This window comes from Limanda limanda, chromosome 12, assembly GCF_963576545.1.
Source record: "Limanda limanda chromosome 12, fLimLim1.1, whole genome shotgun sequence".
Classification (NCBI taxonomy): domain Eukaryota; kingdom Metazoa; phylum Chordata; class Actinopteri; order Pleuronectiformes; family Pleuronectidae; genus Limanda; species Limanda limanda.
Genome location: NC_083647.1, coordinates 20,267,438 through 20,288,637, shown reverse-complemented (window position 1 = coordinate 20,288,637; position 21,200 = coordinate 20,267,438). Strand labels below are relative to the sequence as shown.

General features: G+C 41.7%; 2 protein-coding genes across 5 annotated transcripts; one reads left to right on the top strand and one right to left on the bottom strand.

Annotated features, from left to right (window-relative positions):
* LOC133015800 (plastin-1-like) lies at positions 1-8,003 on the bottom strand. The gene is made up of 16 exons (XM_061083071.1): positions 7,961-8,003; positions 7,672-7,762; positions 6,097-6,257; positions 5,884-6,013; positions 4,410-4,542; positions 3,894-3,975; positions 3,625-3,790; positions 3,079-3,221; positions 2,889-2,984; positions 2,139-2,340; positions 1,825-1,903; positions 1,074-1,188; positions 850-983; positions 601-724; positions 371-504; positions 1-276 (listed from the first exon to the last, which is right to left on the bottom strand). Exons 2-16 carry the CDS (start codon positions 7,739-7,741, stop codon positions 138-140), a joined length of 1,908 nt encoding a protein of 635 aa, XP_060939054.1. The 5' UTR covers positions 7,742-7,762; positions 7,961-8,003; the 3' UTR covers positions 1-137.
* Positions 8,004-12,529: 4,526 nt separating this feature from the next.
* gyg1a (glycogenin 1a) lies at positions 12,530-21,192 on the top strand. Of its 4 annotated transcripts, none has more exons than XM_061082491.1 (7): positions 12,530-12,671; positions 15,516-15,654; positions 15,735-15,909; positions 16,106-16,268; positions 16,712-16,838; positions 16,967-17,204; positions 19,084-21,192. In XM_061082491.1, exons 1-7 carry the CDS (start codon positions 12,530-12,532, stop codon positions 19,249-19,251), a joined length of 1,152 nt encoding a protein of 383 aa, XP_060938474.1. In that variant the 3' UTR covers positions 19,252-21,192. The 4 variants fall into 4 exon arrangements, with proteins under 4 accessions (XP_060938474.1, XP_060938475.1, XP_060938477.1 ...); XM_061082492.1 differs by having other exon boundaries at positions 12,542-12,671; positions 15,519-15,654; XM_061082494.1 differs by lacking the exon at positions 12,530-12,671 and adding an exon at positions 14,500-14,573 and having other exon boundaries at positions 15,519-15,654.
* Positions 21,193-21,200: the final 8 nt, after the last annotated feature.

Genomic DNA, 21,200 nt, shown 5'->3' with positions numbered 1-21,200 from the left:
ATAAAAAGGAAATTACATGGACGTGACAAAGATTTGAAGAAAACAAAGATAGCGACCGGAAACAAAATGCTGTCATGAATCATATTTATATTTGGTTCCCAGGTTTGTTCATGTCTGCTTTCTTCTTTGTTTGTTTTTCAGCGGTTGGCCTTTTTCAAGCTGTGGCCCATGAGGCAGGCGAACAGCGTCAGCACCATCTTGGGATTCACCTCCACCAAATCATCAGGCAGCGCATAAACACGAGCTCCGATCTTACGGGCCAGTGAGATGGCGTACCTGAGGAGAGCAGGAAGAGGGAGGAGTTAGGAGACAATGATTGAGTGAAAAATACAACGAGAAAAGGCCACAATTACAACTCTTATTGTTTTACTTGGCGTTGTCGAGTTTATCGTCATCCCTCAGCGCTCTCTCATCTCCTCTCTTCACCATGTCCCACTTGACTGTACCGGGAGTGATGGCATCAATCAGGTCAATCACTGGCATACTGGTGCTGATCAGTTTGTCCTGCAGAGAACAGGGAAATGAGGTTTAAAGCAGCCATATTTATGACATAATAAAATATGTTCTCTCCCACCCACACATACACACACAAACACACACCCTGAAGCTGTTGATCTGTGAGTCCTTGCGTTTCTCGCCCAGCGTGTCGTTGACCCAGTTGAGGATGATTTGATCTGCAACCTTTTCTCCATCGCCCAAATCTGACAACACCAGCAATGTGTACCTGAAGGATCACAAGCAGGAGTGATGACTGACACAGTAAAAAGGATGAAAATGGACAATCCGTCTTTCCAAAACACCCGTTCTACAGCCAGTGCAATGTCCCAGGCCTCAGTACGACACACGTACCTCCTCATCAGCTGCCAGACCAGTGCCAGGGTGTGCATGGGGCTGCCCGCGTTTATGTTATCTCCTCCGATACCAACCAGAGAGAAACGAGCTATGGTCCGGCCCAGGTCAACGGCATAGTTGCAGTTCTCCAGCTAAAAACATGTATGACATTTTGTTTTTATCTAACAACATAAATGTTTAAATGTGTTTTGTTGCTCTTGTGTGTTTGAAGGTTGTTGTACCTTCTTCATTTTTGCACCCAGCATTGGATAAGGAGGTCTGTTGACTCCCTTCCAGTTCACAGGGACATTAACTCGCTCATAAAGCTGCAGAATCACCAAACCATCACACAGGTCACTGCAAAAAACAAACAAATTAACATTTGTACCAAATTTGAAGAAAATCCCTCAATATATTCTTCGAGATTTGCAAGAAGGAGCGGACGGACAACCAGAAATAAAACATACAGCCATAACAATAGGTGAAGATTTTCCATTGTAACTTTGTTGTGTAAGTTTGGCTCCGTATCAGTAATTCTAATGAACTGAGCAATAACCATATCAAACTGTATGTTGATAAGTGTAGCTGTAAAAGTAATAACATTCAGCTTTAACCTTTAACCAAGATACTGAACTCACTGTTAAAAGTCTGAATAGAATTATGTGCTACTGCTAATCTTACTTTTACTGCTGTAATAATAATTAAATAATTTGTATATAATTCTTTATTTACATGACACCGTTCAAAACTAATTGAGAAAGAGAAATCCAGAACAGAAAAATAACAAACATATAGATATATATAAAAATCATTTTTGTGTTTAAAGAGGACATTATAATGTTGTTCACCAGATTTATAAACTATTCAGTCAACAAATGTCCCAACACAGGTCTGCCATACTGTTCAGTCGAGGTGTGAAAACAAACAGGAATGTAAAGTATCATCATCTCCTCAGATAAGGTTGATCACACTGATGTGTAACTAATGACCTACCAGTACAGATGGTTCACATAAGGAGAGACACCCAGAGAGTTCATCCAGTTGCGAAAGGTTCTCTCTTCTTTGGACTCACCTGTAAAGACATAATGACTATAATCAAGATTCTGATTTGCTGTTCACACAAAGCTGAGTTCAGCTATCGCCTACATACAGTTGATATCGATTTATGGCTGCTGTAACCCGTCCACACCCTGAAACCTCCATTTATTACTATTTATTGGCTAATGAACTGAGTGATCAGCATTCGTTCCCCGTTCTTGGCGGAGAGTGGTACAATCCGTATTTATTCTTGGTTTTGTGTATCTTACCCACTATGTGTGCGGTCTCTATGCCGTTGATATGAATCTGATTTCCCCCCAGAGTGGGATGCGTGTTGTACAGGTTGGCCACAAAGGCCAAGTTGAGTTTGCTGTTTCCGGATGTGACGTCGTGGGCGGAAACGAACTGTCTGCAGTCCAGCCGGGCCGCCTGCTGCAGCATCAGCTCAGCCCTCTGGTCCAAATCAGGCTCCTACACAGACACGTGAGACAGAGACATCTGTCAATGCACAGACAACACAGGCAACCACACTCGAGTCCAATAGGGAGGTCACGTCATTAACTGTCAATACCATTCACTATATCTCCAGGATGATGAAACACAGAGGGATACAAGGACAAATAACAGATCCAATACCCCTGACATGTACAATAAAAAAATACCCACGACGAGGCATACTGCAATCAAGTTGCAATCAAGCACACTCATGCTGTAGATATCAACTCCATAAATACAAGTTTCAACGAGATCCATGAATTATTAATGTCCCCAAAAAACTGGACTCAACTCACAAAGTAAAAAAGAAAAAACCTGGATCTGCCCCTTTGAGCAGATCCACACCAAAAATTAAAGGATTCTTAGATTTCCCTTGTTCCAGCCTTTCACCATGTTTCCTGGAAATCCATCCAGCAACATCAAAATTAGACTTCCAAAATAAATATTAACCCTATTGCATTTGTCAGCGTGTGTTTCAGTTTTTATCTTCACATTTCCCATTACCTGAAAACAGTCAGACTTACAAAGAGGCCGCTCATGTCGATTTTGACCCTCATCTTGGAGTCTTCCTTTCCACAGGAAGCGATCTGGTCCAACAGGTGGAAGTAGGCCCGAGAGTCCTGCACGGTGGCAGTACAAGAGACGGTCATACTCATGTCTCTCTTTGTGTAACTGCATGTGTGTGTGTTTGTGTGTGTGTGTTCCGCAAGGCACCGTGATGTCTTCACTGAAGTTGCTGATTGTTTGCGTCTCTGCGTTGCGTAGATGATAGTTGACCCAGTGAAGCAGCAGGTCCTCGGGGGACAGAGACAGTAGTGTGTCCAGTTTTTCTCCCTCTTTCAGAAGTCCGATTAGAGCTGGAAACACGCAGAAGTGCAGTTAGTTTAGAATTAAAGCATTAAGCTTTCACTGGAAATTGATAGTGAACAGTGAAAGTATCACAGTTTTATGTTTTTTGGACACAATGGCACATTTATTCATGTATTATTAATTGTCCAGTTCAACTTTATTTGTTAAATTCAAGCATGAACACTGTTACAGCTGATAATAGGTCAAACCAATGATAGGTTGATCGGTAGTATAATGTTCAAGCTTCATAATCTTAAGATGTCAGTGCAGCAGAGGAGGAAACGATCTCGACCATGATACGAGAGAAAGCTCAAATACAGTCAACGAAACTTAACCTATTATTATAAGACTAATGGCACTCATTTGTATGTGTGTGTGTGTGTGTGTGTGTGTGTGTGTGTGTTTGCTGACCTTCATTCCTGCTGACTCCTATTTCAGCAAACAGACCAATTTTGATAATCTGCCAGAGCAGCCCCATCACCAGATGGGGTTTCCCAGCCATCAGATCATGGGCGTCTATGCTCACCACCATGCAGCCGATCGCTGACGCTGAGTTCAGAGCCAGGACCAGGTTTTCCTACAAAATCCATCCAATCATACATGGACATGTTCATTCAACTTGTCTTTATGTGTTTGTCGTGTCACTGTTACTGTGAATGTAGGAAAAAGCCGCCACTCACGGTCATTTTGAAGGTGGTGAGTTTCTTTGTGTTGATGACTCTTTCGTCAATCGTGTCCGGCTGAGACAGGTTGATCATTTTGCTGAAAAGGGAACAGAGAGAGTGAGCATGTGTGAAATAAAGAGAGATGACTGTTGGATCAGATTCCAGAGGTGAACAATTCTTCCTGTGTGATACGAGGACAGGAGGGAGGAATGACTTGCCATAAAACTACAATAAAACAAACATCACACCATTCCTGCTTTAACCTCTGTAATCACAGCCATGTGTGCTTTCTAGTAGCAGAGTTGACATTGACTATGTAATATGAAACAAGCGATTAAGGTTCCTTCAAGTGATTTCTGTCATCAGATAAGTTGCATCTGAAGCCGTATTTTATCTATTTATGAAATCAGTTAATCCACATGAAAGGCCATTTAAAAAACATTTAACTGTATAACTGATAACTGTATGAAGTGTATGGAGAGTGTCATGGCAACTTTAGTAGGTGTGTGTGTGTGTGTGTGTGTGTTTTACCAGAGCACGATTCCATCACGGACGGAGTTGAAGAGACTTTCATCGTTTGGGTTCATGGGCAGCAGATGTTCACAGTCTGCATCTTTGGCCAAAGCTTTGTTGATCCAGTTGACGAAAGCCACCTTCTCCTCATCTATATACACACACAAACACACACGCACACAAACACACACAGTCACATTAGTTAATTCGACATCCGCTTTTAAATCATACATTAAAGACAATTACTGATTCCAGCTTCTCCACTGCAGATATTTGTACTGCTGTTCTTTGTTTGTTTGGGTTATAGATTATTGATCAAAATATTGCTCAGTCAAAAGAAACAGTGTGTAGAGTCCGCTGTGGTCATTGGGCAAGAGTAATACATGTTTTTTTATTACTTTCTGATAATACTTATACCAAAATACCTAATACCTAATACCTAATACCTAATACCTAATACCTAATACCTATAATCCAAACCCTTTTTGCACATAATATTTTACTCAGTCATTCAACATTTATAAAATGGTTCATAACACACCAAATACTTTTTGTATGCAGTTAAAAGACATTTTAGGTGTTTTTAATGTACATTTTGGTTTTCCTGTGACACGTATAGTTTTCTCCAAGGGAGGAGAGAGAGGTGTTACCAAATCTTTTCAGAAGTTGCTTTTTTTACAACTACTGATAAATAGGGAGACTAGTCATTATGTCCACAATTCATGAATTGTCCACAACATTGTTCACACAATTAAACATTCACCTGATCAAAAATGCACTTTTATGCCTGTTGAAAAATTTCAGCTAAGCATTATATTTCACCTAAAAACAGTGGGTTCTTTAAAACACACCCGCGAGGTCATTGAGGTCAGTGAAATCACAGCTGTCAATTTTTTTTAACCTTGTTTAAATACCACGAAGGCTCCATGTCTGATAGCAATTCTCAATATAAAGCTATAAAGTATGATAAAAATGTTTGCCATAGTCGTAAAGCTGGAAAAATCCGGTCAGAGTGTGATGGGTCACAGATTATTTAATTATCACAGGGTTAAGAGAAAGATAAACACCTGGGGTCAAATATCTTTTTATCTTTAAGGTTTCCAGAAATACCTGCAGAACAGCTGCAAGAGTTTCCTGGGTTTTAATGTAGAAACTAGGATGGCACTCAATAAAGCACCCAGTACCTCCACCAGGGCCAAACCGTTCCCTTACATTCAATCAAGCTGCACCAAATATTTCACTGACATCCATGAATTAGTCCGTGGGATAAACGGTGAGAATATTGAAAAACAAAATTTTGAAGAAGTAAAAAAGAAAAATCCAGAGCCCCACCAAATTTGAACGGGTTCTTTCCTGACCCATACTTCATCCTTTCACCAAGGTTCATGGGAATCTATCCTGTTGTTTTCAAGTAATCTTTTACAGACACACACACACACACACACACACACACACACACACACACACACACACACGGCATCCTGTCACTCACCCGAGTAGGAGTGCTGCGTTCCCTCACTGGATTTCCTTGACGTTCCCCCAAATGATCGGATCCCGTCTTTCCTCGTGATGGATTTCCTGAACGACTCGCTCAATGTTTTGCTCTTTAGCTCCTGATAGATCTGAGCGTGAACAGCCTGTGTTACAACGTGTGCGGGATTTCATGCATTCGTCAATATATATGCTTGCATATCACGCAACTTACTGAAACAAACTCCTCGAAGCTGATCTTCTCGTCCTTGTTGGTGTCTCCCATGATGAAGGTCTTCATGATCTCTCGCACCTTGTAACCCGGCAGGGAGAAACTCGCCTCTCTGAACAACTCCTGAAGCTCAAAGTCACTCACGAAGCCGCTCTTATCAATATCTGGATTTAAATAGAGAGAGACATAGAAGCAAACACACACACAAACACAGGTTTATGAAGCTTCACAAACATTCATCTGAAACTAAAGAGTCAAATAACTGTTTATAAAAGTCATGGATGATAGAAGCAGGAACAAAGAAGGGGCCAACAGGTCAGGTACTATATTTAATATGGAAATGTTATTAAGGGAACAATTTATTTGAGTTAATTTACATTGAGATTATAAGTAGTTATTAGCTGTCATTTCCAACAAAGTGCTGATCCATTTAAACCAATATAGAAATTCATTTATTATTCATTAGTTATTATAACCTTTGCTCCCCATATATGCTGAATTAAATGTTTACGTCTTTCTAGCGAATAGATTTCACAAACATGATCTGTAGGTACGAAGCCCTTTTCTACCACTTTGTTAAAGACAAATCCTGTTGGTCACTTTAATGAAAAAACCTCGCAAAAATGTACTTATGATAACGTTAATGAGTTAGTATCTGAAAACAAGGAATAATTATTTCAAAATAAGGAGTTACTATCTCAAAATATTGACATAATATCCCCAAATAATGACTCTCTATTTAAACATAACAACTAAGGTAATCAAAATAATGATATTGATTTAGTATTTCAAAATATTGACATGAAATCTCAAAATATTGACTTAGTAACTCAAAGTGAAGACTGAAAATTCAATAATAATGACCCACTATTCAAATGAACAAGTTAGTTTCTCAAAATAGTGATTTACTAACTCAAATTGATGACCTCATATCCGAAAAAAATGTCTTAGCATGTCAGAATTTCGACTTTTAATTTCACAATTTGACTTAGCATCCTTGTTATTTCCCCCTCTCACTAGCAGAAATGGACTTTCTACATGATCATATCATAAAAGGTCCCTGGTGACTCTGCTGATGTCATGTGAGCACAAATAAACGATGTCATACTTAATCTTACCACAACATGGTAACACAAAATAACATGTCACACTGGGAAGAGTCTCTACCTCAACCCCATTATTATTTGATTATCGCACGTTTTTCCAATTATACAACTATGAGGATTATCTGATCAAATCTGGCACCATCTCAGCAAACTAACTCTCACACACACACACACACACACAAACACAAAGTACACACACTTAACATCCCCAGCAATAAAAATCTCTTACATAAGATAATGCTTTATGGTTGGGCTGTAAAAATATTTCTTTGGCTGCTATAGACCTTTTTCCACAGCAGCCATTTTGACATTGGAGTAATAAGTAAATGCAGATTGATACTGATCAGACTAAAAAAGACTATTGACCTTCACTGTCATTTAAAACATCCGCGTTTATATTGAGTCGTGGCTGTTGTCCTCGTTTGTGGGGTCAGGTTTGGTGTGTCAGTGTGGGTGTGGCTCTGAAACCTACCAATTTTATTAAAGGCCTCTCTGAGGTCCTCCAGGTCGTCTTTGGAGATCTGGGTGACGTGATTCTCCATGGCGGCTTCTGCTTTGTGTACCTGAAACATGAACATGAACACAAACACGTTCACAGATTTGGCATGCACAAATACACAAACATGCAGGTTTTTACCACTTAGAGGTTCCACATAAAAGCCCTCAGGTCTTTGCATTTCACAATAAAGCATAATTTTAATTCTTTACCTAACCCGACAACTTTGGAAAGTGTGACACCGCCATGCAGGACACAGACATACCTGTGTGTTTCCCTGTTTCGAGCTATGAGCCTCTCGCTGCAGATCCCTCTGGTCTGACTACAAGAGTCAAGTTGTCCGGAGCTCCGCGAGCCTCTAGACCCGGGGCAGAGAGGAAGCTGGATCCCACAGAGGCTGCAGAGCTGATTATCTCTCCTAGGAGGAGTCACTCCGGAGAGGCACGGAGGGGACCTTTGGCCTGCCTGTACCATGGGGCAGGCGTAGTCACACAGTTAACATTTAACACCTCAGCTGTGTCATCACGTTATTGTCCAGGAAGCGTCTTCTCCTTACCAGAAGACACACTGTCTCTTATGCTGTGTGCAAGATTGAACCATGAATAGATGTAAACCTCATAGAGCAATAGTTTGACCCGGCAGGAGAAATATTTATTCACTTCTTTTAATGTGAGTTAAACGAGAAGATCCATACCAAACACATATCAGCTGGTGATGGTTAGTTTAGCTTCACTTAGAGATAGACAGTTAGGTCTATTCAGGCAGTGATTTACTGGAGTCTCTGGTTTGCCAAAGTCACTGCACCAACCAAAAACATTTAATGTCCTGTTTTTACTTTGGTTTTTGTACCAATTAAACAGAACATGACAATTGTTGAGCTTATTACCTCAGGAGAGAACCTGCTTACTAACAATCCTCTCAGTCATGCGGATATAGTTTAACAAAAATGGTTTCACATGTTCGTGGAAAACTAAAAAACCTTCTGCAACAAAAAAGAAGAACATATAGTTCAAATAAACTCAACCAAGTGGTCAAAGGTCCACCGCTGAGCACGTCAATGAATGACCTTTAAAATCAACCACAGTTTATCTGAACTGAAAAGCAAAAAAAAATGACAATTATTATATACAATTATTCATAAACTGTAAGATTGGTGGTATATTTATTTAGCAACTATACACAGACTCAAGCTGTGTCTAAATTCAGAGGTGGCCTCCTTCTGAGGCTGCATTCGTTACTCCGTCACGACGAGACTGTGCCATTTTGAAGACTCCTTCAAAAAATGCGTCCTTACATCCCTGAGAAATTAAGGCTCCAATGGGTGAAGCAAACCTTTCCCAGGATTCATTGCGCTGCCGTTACTAACCATTTTTCAAAGAGGTAGACGACGAGAAAATTAAGCATCAGGCTTCAATTCAACGAAACAGCGAACAATCATGTAACAGAAAACTAAGGGGCATTAAAAGTTTCTTGTTGTATCCAACTTCAGCTCTGTTGCTAGGTGACAAGCTGGTTAAATACTATGTAAATCCGTCCGTCTCACTGTGGTTCGGATTTCAGGGTCCACGTGGCCCACAAATTGGGACACAGCTTTTAAATAAGTACATTTTCCATTTTTATACATTCACCAGTTATATTTTGCATTTAAATGAACACATTTTAACTTAATAAATAAACTAAATTCCAAACCCTGCGCTGTCTTTATAATATTTGGGGTCAAGATGCTTTTTGGCACTTTTTTTATTTCAAACTCACCATCTCTGCATCTCTGTCCGACATGTTTAAAACATGAGGGCCTGCCTTTGCCTGTGCAGTTGCCTCGGTGCCACACAATGCCCTGTAACCCGAGGCAGCGAGCCAACCTCATCACTTGGATTAAACTGCCTCGCTTCACAACAACACAGCCGCTTTACTGCAGCGCTCGCTCTTTATTCCAACACAAAACAAAGCTTGTGCGACCGTTCCTTTTCCGATTCTATGCCTCGTCTGTTGTTTCCTTCTTTCTCTCCACTTTCCTCATCTCCTCAAAAACTCCAAAACATCCCTCGTAGTGCTCTACTTCTTTTTAGTTCAAGAAACTCAGAGAAGTTTATTTTTTTCTGGAGTCATGCATTAAACAGAAATGTTCACCTGTTTTTGATAACACAGTAAAACTATAATGTGAGGAAAGAACAAAAAGAGCTTACATTGAGTCCCAGGCAGGCTGAGAGGCTTAGAGTTCCAAGCAGGGCCAGTCCAGAGGAGAAAATCAGCTCTGGGTCCCTTTCCTCCTCTTCCAGCCTCTACGTTATATATCCCTGTTTTATTATTAACCCCCGTCTTCTCTTTCTCTACTTCCACACCTTTTTTTAACTCTGATCTCCTTTTCTACCTGTCTACTTCTCCAATCACCTCTTCCACTGCTGAAAAAGACACCCACAGTCCCCAAGTCATCAGGTGAAACCAAGTGTCCAAGACAATATGCAATATGTTTCCTCCTTGGCACAGAAACAGCAAAGTCAAAGTCACTATCTACATTTTAGCTTCCGCACAGGCCGGAGACTCCGAGCCCCTGTTTCAGCGTCACCTCTTTTCTTCCTCAGACACCTGATCAGCCCAGTTTCACTCTGTGACTCTGTGCTCTCCGGTTTCTCCCTCCTGCTGATCGACCGGCCTCAGCAGAGAGCGCTCCACCTCCAGCCGCTGATGATGGAGGCTGCAGTTTTAGTTGCGGAACCCTGGGATCAGTTGTTAGTGTAAAAGAGCAACTTTCCCATAAGCTTCCTTCATTATTCACTGGCAGCAACGTGAAAACACAGACAAAAAGAGACAAGCACACAAATAAACAACACATTCAAATTCACAGTTTAGTTTTTTAATATCCAACAAATATTACTGATAAAGACAAAATATGACAATTATAGAGGCTTTTAATATAAAGCACCATCATATTTCAGTTGAAAAGGAGGATTTTCATTTGATTAAAGCCATTTAAAGCCATTATACCATAACTGAAACAAGGTTTGATCCCCATAATCAATCCTCCCATTAATACTGCCTGCATATGCGATATAAACTAAGTAATTAAAAAAATTACTTTTCATAACAATGTCTAACCTCATTTTTGTGTCTGACCACTACTCACATCTCTACAGGTAGGTTGAAGGAGTTGTAGGTTACTGTTAATGTTCCTCTTTCCAAGAGTGACTCCAGTGTTAGATTCTAAAGTGAAAGGCTGAGACCTCTAAAAGTTGGAACGACACTGTTCCTCTCATGACAGAAACGCTGAGAGCATATTATAGGTAATAAAATGCACTATTGCTCCATTTTAATACCCGGAGGGATTTGGCAGCTTTACCTGCTGCGGTTCACAATCTTAATGCTTTTATGACTCTTATCTACTTGTGCCACGGTTGAACTACACGTCCAGCATTCACCACTTTCATTCTTCTGACCTCGGCCTGGTAGGAGGGTACAAGTTTATTTAAAGTTGGGGACAATGTTGTCATTTGGACATATAGGACTTCACAGACAGTTTGGACAGGAGGAAGAGCCACAGGACTCTTCCAGTGTACAAGTGCAGAATTAAAATGAACTTAAACAAATCATCTGAACTTAAACCTTCAAATAAAAACACAAAACATTTTTCTAATATAAATATATGTGCATTATCTGTTTATAGTCATTCTAGTAACAGCCATCTGGTTCCACCTGACACTCTCCTGTACTGTTTCACTCAGCTGTAATGTGAAGACGTGGCCACTCGGAGGCAGAGCTGCTCAGCTGCTGGAGAACAGAGGAACTCCCTGAGTAACTGAACTCAACCCAGACTACAATCAGACACATTCAAACAAGCTCATCCTCTGACGCAAAGATGGAGAGAACAGGTCGGGTCAGGGAAATACTCGCTAACAGTGGTTTTCAATTCCCAGTAACTTCATTCAAAGTAAAAGTGGTAAAATACATAGTTAGAAGAAACTTGACTTTTTGTCAAAATGTGCACAGATAGAAAAGTTTAGTTAAAAGTACTTGTTGTCAGTGTTACAGTGAAAAGCCTGAATTAAGAAAGACTTTCCATCTATCTATCTATCTATCTATCTATCTATCTATCTATCTATCTATCTATCTATCTATCTATCTATCTATCTATCTATCTATCTATCTATCTATCTATCTATCTATCTATCTATCTATCTATCTATCTATCTATCAATCTATCTATCCATCTAGTATCTGTCTATCTATCTATCTATCTATCTATCTATCTATCTATCTATCTATCTATCTATCTATCTATCTATCTATCTATCTATCTATCTATCTATCTATCTATCTATCTATCTATCTATCTATCTATCTATCTATCCATCCATCCATCCATCCATCCACCCATTCATCCATCCGTCTATCTATCTATCTATCTATCTATCTATCTATCTATCTATCTATCTATCTATCTATCTATCTATCTATCTATCTATCTATCTATCTATCTATCTATCTATCTATCTATCTATCTATCTATCTATCTATCTATCTATCTATCTATCTATCTATCTATCTATATGTATCAGACAGACCACAGACCAGACGGTCTATCTATCTATCTATCTATCTATCTATCTATCTATCTATCTATCTATCTATCTATCTATCTATCTATCTATCTATCTATCTATCTATCTATCTATCTATCTATCTATCTATCTATCTATCTATCTATCTATTTTTCTATCCATCCATCCATCCATCCCTCCCTCCCTCACTCCATCCCTCCATCTATCTGCGCGTGTGTGAGTGAGAGAGCTCGGCGAGGGGGCGTGTCGGAGGGGGCGTGTCAGCTGTCAGTGGTCACATGACCCGGAAGATGTGGGGCTTCATTCCCGTGTTGAACTGCTCTCCGCTGCTGAGCTTCTGTCCTCCGCAGTCCCGACCCTCCGCCGTCCGCATCGCGACCCCCGAGCCCCGGGAGAAGCCTCCGCAGCGCACCATGTCCGGTAAGACTCACCGGGGACTCCGGAGACACTCAGCCGCCGCACCGGCACCGGAACCCGGCCAGGCTGCAGGGAGCGAACCGGTGCTGAACGAACTGTTCTCATCTCAGGAAATATCACGAAATGTCCTGAACGCTGCAGAAACCTGGTTCTGCTGCAGAAACCTGGTTCTGCTGCTGCTGCATGTGGTGTGAGACCAGGAGACCGGTTCACACTGTGCACCCCCCGCTGGGCTGGGTTCAAAGGGTTAATCAGGTTCGGGTCCGATGTGCGTGAGTTGAAGAATCGCTGCAGCGGTTTGTACCTAAGTAAAGTGGGTGATAAATACAAAATAAGAGCACATCCGGTTATCATTTTTCAGAGTTAAACCCGATTGCGATGCGATTACTCCTGAGAAACACACTAGGTGTAAAAACCGGATTAAAATAGAGTAAGAAATAACTAATATATATATTAATAACACAAAAATATAAAATAACATTCAAAGAACAATCAAGCGTAATTGATTATCCCCAGATTTGTTCTACATTAATCTATTATTCTGTTTGTTTGAAAAATGTAAGAAAATTGGGATGTATCCAAAACCAAAAAACTCAGTTTAACTTCATTGAAAACAAAGAACAGCATCAAATCCTCACAATTTAGTAGCGGAAACCAGCAAATGTTTGGTTTATTCGCTTAAAAATAATTACAAATGTTAAATTTGTAGCCAAGTAGTCAGTTGACTCGTTGATTAAATGACCAATCGTTGTAGCTCTACTTTCTAAAGTGGTGGTTTAAACTGGATTTTTGCCTCCACAGTTTGTCCCACTCGTCCACTGCACTTACACTCACATGTTTCTAGATTTCTGAGGCCGTTTCATCAATATTTCTTAGTTTGAACGTGATAAGAATAAATTGACTGATTATATATCTTATAATCATTATTTTAAAAAAACTACTGTTCGCAATACAGCTTTAAATTTCTTGCGTGCTTTTTTAATGTCTAATTTTGTGTTTTTTTTTTTAAACCTGCCTCTTTTTCATCTGTATTGGTTTTGGGGCACATTTGTTGAAGACAAAATGCGAATCAGCCAAAATTTTTAAATGCTCCAGATATCAACTCCACCCCCAAAAAACTTGCAGATTATGTTTGGCCATTTAAACCGACCCACATGCACTTTTATTTTTTAAAGAGATCATCATGGACTTCCTGTTTAATGTGGAGCCCTTGAAGCAAATTGACAGTTTCTCTGTGGTGGACGTGCACTTCACTGTTTGGCCTTGAACGATTTTTTTCTCATGCAGTAAAAGGCTCGTTGCATCACAGCATTAAAAGTATTTTGGGAAACAATGCTTATATTTGATGGTGTAGCTTTTATTCATAGCTGCATATTAAATACACTCAATTAGAATATATAAAAATGCCTGTGTAGGTAGCTCAGGTTACTTTATTTTATTTCTAAATCATTGCACTTGCTCCAGATAACATTATCGCCATATGAATGTTAATGTATTGATTTTAAACTTAAATATTTTATTCATTGATATCTTTACTCATAATATTGAAACGTGTCGGACCCAGATGTGCAGGAGTCATTAGGTTTCATGCGGCCACAGAACACATCACATGCTTCCTGTACCACGACGCAGACCTAGCTTTTTATAAACCAGTTTCCTTCAATTGAGCCCCAGCAACCGTAGGACACTCCCTCTCCGGGGTAGGTTTCCCAGAAGCCCCCCTGACAACACACGCATTCAGCCTGGTGAATGCTATCTGCTGGCTCCGGGCCTGCTGCCTCACAGTGTGTGTCCCCTGCTGGTAATGTATGCATGGGGACCCGTCAGACACTGAAGTCCACACAAAAGGCCTTGCAGATGAACTGGGTCGGGTGCAGTGGGTTCTACAGTAGACGGGAAGGAAACGTGAGGATTTGAATGTGTTGTTTTATAGAGGAAAAGAAGAAAAAAACCCATAGACATTGAGATTTTAATGTTGGAACGTTCACTATATTCAGCTTTTTTAAAGTTTATTCACTTTACCGGCAAACCCCTGTAAAAATAAAATGCTCAAAAAGCTTCCACAGCCACATGTGAGGAGCACGGACCATTGTGGTTTTTGAGAAAATGACAAAAACATTGTTGTGTTTATTTAACTGTTGTTGACGTTATCACCGGCAGGATTAATAAATCATCCATTGCTTTCGCACTGGAGTACAGGAAGTGAGTCTGACGCTTGTGTGTTGTTTTCCTGATTCAAGCAGCAGTGTGCACCAAACTTTGGTTTTGTGTTACCTTCTGTGGAGGAGGCTGTAAAAACTAAGTAAACGAGTCTAATATGGGTTATCTGGCTTTTCGTAAACTACTCTCCTTGTGGGCAGACAGGAAGCCGACACTGTTTGACTCAGTAAAAGTTACTTTGCATAAATTTGTCTGTTGTCACTCGCCTATTTTAGTACAAATGAAAAAAAATATTTGAAATGTTTTTTTGTACTTCATTATTGAGCCCATATTTTCACCAAAAACCTCAGAAATGTAACTGATTGTTTGTTTCTGTTCGGTGATGATTTGACGCCTTCAGACTCGTTATGAAATGCATATTGTGACATTGTTCACAATATGCATTTCAATATGAAATGCATATTGTCAACATTGGATTACATTTGACATGTATGTAAAATCTCTCATGGCTGCATCACAATGACTGTACTGGATTTATCATTGTTACTGCTCCATTTAAATCAGATTTCACATTTGTATAGCTTCTTTCTTTACTTTTAACATGTCAATTTGTGCATGTTACCCAACCAGGCATCGACAGGCACAGTCCAGGTCAAAGCTAATGCTTGTGTGTCTGTGTGTGTCCAGCAGACCAAGCTTTTGTGACGTTAGCCACGAACGACAGCTATGCCAAGGGAGCGATGGTTCTCGGGCAGTCGTTACGAAAGCACAACACAACCAAGAAGCTGGTTGCACTCATCGGGCCTCACGTTGCAGAACCCTGCAGGTAACGCACATCAATGACGCACATCAGTGACGCATTCATCCAACTTTTAAAGTCATGTAAATCATGTTTGTGTGTTGTAGAGACGCACTCGGCTCCATTTTCGATGAGGTGTGTGTAGTGGACGTGGTGGACTCGGGCGATGTGGCTCACCTGGCCCTGATGAAGCGTCCGGACCTGGGAGTGACATTCACCAAACTGCACTGCTGGACTCTCACACAATACAGCAAGTGTGTGTTCATGGACGCAGACACACTGGTGAGACACAAACCTGGAAAAGGAGAAAAAGATTCCAGGTTTTAGACCAGAAATCCCATATTTTAGCTCCACATTTAGCTTCAATGTGTTAAATACATGTTTCTGTCCAAATTCATGCTCAGAAAATGACTAGTGGAAAAACTTTCAAGTGAAACTTCATTTCAGAAAGTGAGTGACATTCTTTGAATGTGTTCAGGTGCTGTCAAACATAGATGAACTCTTCGAGAGGGAGGAGCTCTCTGCTGCACCTGATCCCGGTTGGCCGGACTGCTTCAACTCCGGGGTTTTTGTCTTCAGTCCGTCCAATGAGACGCACGAGAAGCTGCTCGCGTTCTGTGGGGAGAAGGGAAGCTTCGACGGTGAGACCCGAGACATTTGTCTTTGTCTCTCTCTATAACAGGTCCTTAGAGGATCAGAAGAAAGGACAGAATCTGAAGAAATAAGACACGTAACTGATGTAATCCACAGTTTTAAATGACGTGTGTGTGTCGGACCTCAAACATACAGTCGGTCTGTGGAGGAACCTTTTGAAACGTGGCAGCCACCAACCCACTGATCAGTTGCTTTAAGCTGCATCCACTCGTAGCAATGCTGTTTGTCAGAAAGGTTCACAGAGTGTGTGAAAGGAAGCACTGATCAATGACAATGGTGTGCGTGTGTGGGTACACCATTTGGATTTGTAATGTAGTGAGTCACATTGGATTCAAACAGCCAAACAATCACAACTCCTTGCAGCATTGTTTTTCTCTAATGAACCATGATTCCCGTCTGTGCGTCTGTGTGTGTGTGTGTGTGTCCGCAGGTGGAGATCAGGGAGTTCTCAACAGTTTCTTTAACACCTGGGCGACGGCAGATATTTCTAAACACCTCCCCTTCATCTACAACCTCAGCAGTGTCTCCATCTACTCCTACCTGCCAGCTTTCAAAGAGTCAGTACACACACACACACACACACACACACACACACACACACACACAGGTGCTCCCTCTCTCCTTCTTTCTCACACTCTTCTTGTCATCTCACAGTCTGGCCCCTATGTTTTTTTGTTTTGGACAGATACGGCCGTAACGCGAAGGTGGTGCACTTCCTGGGCAAGGTGAAGCCGTGGAACTACTCCTTTGACGCTCAGAAGGGCGAGGTCCGAGGCCACGCCCTGACGCCTGACCAGGGCCAGCTGCACCCCGACTACCTGCTCCTGTGGTGGCAGCTGTACTCCAAGTCTGTGATGCCCGTGCTGCAGCAGGCCTACGGGGAGACGCCCTTCAACAGCGGCTTGACAGAGGAGAGCGAGAACGTATGTCGGCGCTCCTGGTGTGAAAAGAAGAGAGTTCGGGTTTAGGCGTGGTTGTGTTGAAACATAAATGAGGGATTCCGGCAAAAGTGTGTGTTTTATTGCGTAATCGTCCTGCGTGTTTGGAAATCTTGAATCACTCGGTGAACTCTCCGGTCTCTGGCAGGTATCTCACCATGAATCTGTCATGTGGTTACATATCGAAGCTTGAAGCGTTTTCGAGCTCCAGATTAAAATGCTGGCGAGCTCCAGTCGTCACAGCGACAAGTAAGAGTCGATTGGTTCCACATTCCACTGCACCGGTCGGTTGCCAAAGAGCCGTGGCAATCCTGTCGTCGCTGGAGCACAGAGGACGCCGGGCAGTATCGGGCAGTTGCCATGTTGACTGTGGTAACACCACTGTGGTGAAATAGTTGCGAGTGAGTCAAACACAAAGATTGATTGTGTCCCCAGAACCTGCATTTGCCTGAAGGCTGTGTCTCATTGTGTCACGCTGACATGTTTATACACATCGCCCTGTGTTTGTGGAGAGAGTTTTTCTGCCTCCGTTGTGTTTTCAGGTTGTGTGTCTGTCCCACTTTCCTCATTCATTCATCGCAGGGACAGCTGGCACCAACATTCACTTATTTTTGGTAAAAGGTCACTGTGACCTGCTTAAAACACTGTTTTGGACACTCAATCTACAGCAAATGTTAAATAGCAAAAACTGATGTGTGGTTGTCAACTGTGACTTGACTGTTGATGAAGACGGACAACCTAGAGGCAGCAACTTTATTTCTTGTGACACTGTGCCAAGTAGCACTCAGTGGTGTGCATACCTCTGCTAAGGCCCGACAGTTTCAAACCACATTTGGATCTGGACCAAATTACACACGCTCATAAATATCAGTTCCCTTTACATTTTTTTCATCAGGATTACTCACAAATGTTTCTTCTGGGAAATTGTCTGTAAATGCTTAGAGTTCTAGAGAAATCTGGATCCACCCTTTGTTTGAATCTGTGCCAAAATGTAACGGTTTCTTTCCCGGTCCCATCTCGTTTCGTGGAAATCATTTTAGCCGTTTATTTTGCGTAATCCTCCTGGCAATCAGACAAACCCGTCCACAGAGGTGAAAACAAAACCTCCTAGGTGGAGTTATCACTGTGTGTGATCACTGTGGCAGTTACACAACGATGACACACTGAATTTCCCCAAATTTCTCTCGGTTGGTTCAAAGACGTCTCTCTGATGCAACCGGAAGTCGGTGAAGTTACACAGCAGCACCTGCCTGAAGTTTACTGACAGAGTCTATGCAGAATTTACGTCACTGAGGTTTAAAGTCCTGTTTTGTTGTAAAGCCATGGTTCAAAAATACAAACCACATCGAAGTGTTATCTGGATGCTTGAAGTCTCTGTTCACCTCCACTGAGAATAGGCTATATATGGGATTTGGAGACATGTCCAGTAGTTAATTTTAACCATTTTGAGATAGGTTTTTATTTCATATATTCTGGATTTGTCACTTAGGGAGAAAGTGTAGATGAAATTGTAAATTAAAACACTAAGCAGAACCTTTTTATAATGTGTCAGGAGGGGATTTGATCTCTTTTAGTCGACTGTTGTTCTCTTGCTCTCGAGAGCCACTTGCAGAGTTTGTGTCCTTATCTGCGAGGGTCATAAAAAGTCTAGTTGCACTTTGAGCCTTCCGGTGAAACGCCTGCACACAACATTTGTGTCTCGAGGGGAAGAAAAGAGCAAATTCCCCCAGTGAGGATCCTGTGGCTGAGTGAAAGCCGAGCATGGCTGAACCTGGGGGAAAACCAGTCCTTATAAAGTATTGCTCTGGCTTTATTTAAGGATTCATTCATTCTCTCTCTTTCCGTCTGTCTGTCTGTCACACAGGGTGAGCTTCAGGAGGATGTGAGCGCACAGCCGGCGGCCTCCGCTCCTCCTCCACAGAAGGTTTCCTCAGAGGTGAGGAAGCAGCGCTGGGAAGCCGGCCAGATCGACTACATGGGCGACGACTCCTTCGCCAACATCGAGCGGAAGCTGGACTCCTTCTTGAAGTAGCGGCCGTGGGTGAGGGAGGGCGACGGACGGAGAGAGAGAACGAGAGAGAGAGCACTGTGGGGGCGGAGGTATAACCACTGCTCAGCTCAGTTGCAGAGGCTTGACTAGCAAGTGACTGAACGAACTTTCGGCCTCACTCTCTGCATCCTGTCAGTGTGTGTGTGTGTGTGTGTTCGAATGACAGAGTTGACCTGTGACCCAGTTTCTCGTGCACTCTGTAACATTCATTTATTTCTCTTTAAAGACACGTTTGACATTTTGGAGAAAGCGCTTATTCAATTTGCGTTCTTGCACAGAATGAATTTAAAAAGATGATGCCACCCACATTCCTTCATGTTAAATATGAAATATGCTTAGAATAAAGACAGAAACCAGGAAAACCTTAGCACTGTGCATTACTCTATGATTTGGCCATGACGTGAACATGAATTTAACAAATCAAATTTCATATTTCTAACATTAACTGATTGTGGGTGACATCCTCCTGTACTCTCACACTTTCTCTAATCACAGATGTTTATTGTCTGCTCAGAATGACAAACGTCTTCTAACGGGTCAAACCGATGATTAAACCCAGTGCGTATTTCTATCCACAGCACATCCCGGCTCTGTGCAACTACAGGCGGAAATGAATCATGTATGAGATCGTGGCGATACGTTTGTTGATGCACTTTACTGCTGAGGAGGTAAAAAACCTGTGGAAACGCCACGTGACCGGATTACAAAGTTTGGTATGAAGAAAAAAAAATCAAGATTCTGTGCAAAGGTATCACCCACCAGCTCCTCTAAACATCCCTGATACAACTGCTGTATTTTGGGGTTTAATTTGTATGAAAACTGAAAGTGTGTAAAAGACAAACTGCTGTTTCATGTGTGGTTTCGCACTAAACTGTTTCTTGGCCGTACACAGCAACTTCCTGTGATAACTAATGGAGGCCATAAAAGGCAACATAAGCACTTGTTAAGTGACAAATTTTCATTGATACACTTAATTTGGTTTAGCAAACGACACACAACTTGTAAGTGAGCTTCATAGTTGCTGGTTGGTGGATTTTGTTGCCTTTTGGACGGAGCTGTTTCCAGTCACTTAATTTATCCTCTCGATCACAGAGTCCCCAAAATGTCAAACTCTTCCTTTTTAAAACGGTTCTTGTGCATCACTCAGTCCCGAGTCTTCCAAACTTGTGGAAACTTCCAGCAACAACAAAAGAAACAACACTGGTCCAAGTCTGTCAATATGTTGTTTCTGGATTTTTACCACAACTCCTGTAATAAATCTCTACCTGAACCACTTTGGAGGAAATATGCAGCAGCTGGCTCACCCTCCTCTTTTCTCAGCCAGCTACACAGATCTCACTTCAGTCCGACAGCGTTGTGCCTCGAGACGCTCGGCTTCCTAACGTCCGGTGTCGTGTTAGCTTCTCTAGGTCTGTTGTGTTGCGTTTGCATGGCACAGTGTTCAAAGCGTGGTCGGTGATGTCGTCAGTTGTTTTATTTAATGTGTTTGTGTCTCCTGCATGTTACATCCTCCACCTCCGTGTATCTTTGTGCCATCACCTGGGTTTCATCACTTCCTGTGTGTCGTATTAACCAGCTGCCTTATTGCCTCTCACTGTTTACATGTAGTCATTCACTGTTTCGGCTGCTAGTAGCACAACAAGCGGACTTTGTCGAGGCCCGGCTTTCCTGTTACCTCCTTTACTCCACGTGTGCTCGTTCACAAATCTGCTCCAACAATAAAGAAAATTCACTCATTTCTCCTCTTATACACCTTCCTACAAGATGCACACAAGATTTCAAGTCTGTATGTGATCATATTCATCTTGTTTCATCAATCCTGGCCAGCACACTGGTGGAAGTATAACATGATGTAGTCCTGTTCCCCAGCTGTTTACTGACCACCCCTGTTAAAGTGCTAATAAAGAAATGTTAAAAACTTGACTCCACGC

What these genes read in the sequence shown, in the direction of transcription:
- LOC133015800 (XM_061083071.1), bottom strand. Translation starts at nt 7,741, where the DNA reads ATGGAGAATCACGTCACCCAGATCTCCAAAGACGACCTGGAGGACCTC. An exon ending in CGTGATGGAATCGTGCTCTG is followed by an intron (nt 3,976 to 4,409) that starts GTAAAACACACA and finishes TTCCCTTTTCAG; the next exon opens with CAAAATGATCAACCTGTCTC. An exon ending in GATAAACTCGACAACGCCAA is followed by an intron (nt 277 to 370) that starts GTAAAACAATAA and finishes TGCTCTCCTCAG; the next exon opens with GTACGCCATCTCACTGGCCC.
- gyg1a (XM_061082491.1), top strand. Translation starts at nt 12,530, where the DNA reads ATGACCCGGAAGATGTGGGGCTTCATTCCCGTGTTGAACTGCTCTCCG. An exon ending in TCCGCAGCGCACCATGTCCG is followed by an intron (nt 12,672 to 15,515) that starts GTAAGACTCACC and finishes GTGTGTGTCCAG; the next exon opens with CAGACCAAGCTTTTGTGACG. An exon ending in TACCTGCCAGCTTTCAAAGA is followed by an intron (nt 16,839 to 16,966) that starts GTCAGTACACAC and finishes TGTTTTGGACAG; the next exon opens with ATACGGCCGTAACGCGAAGG.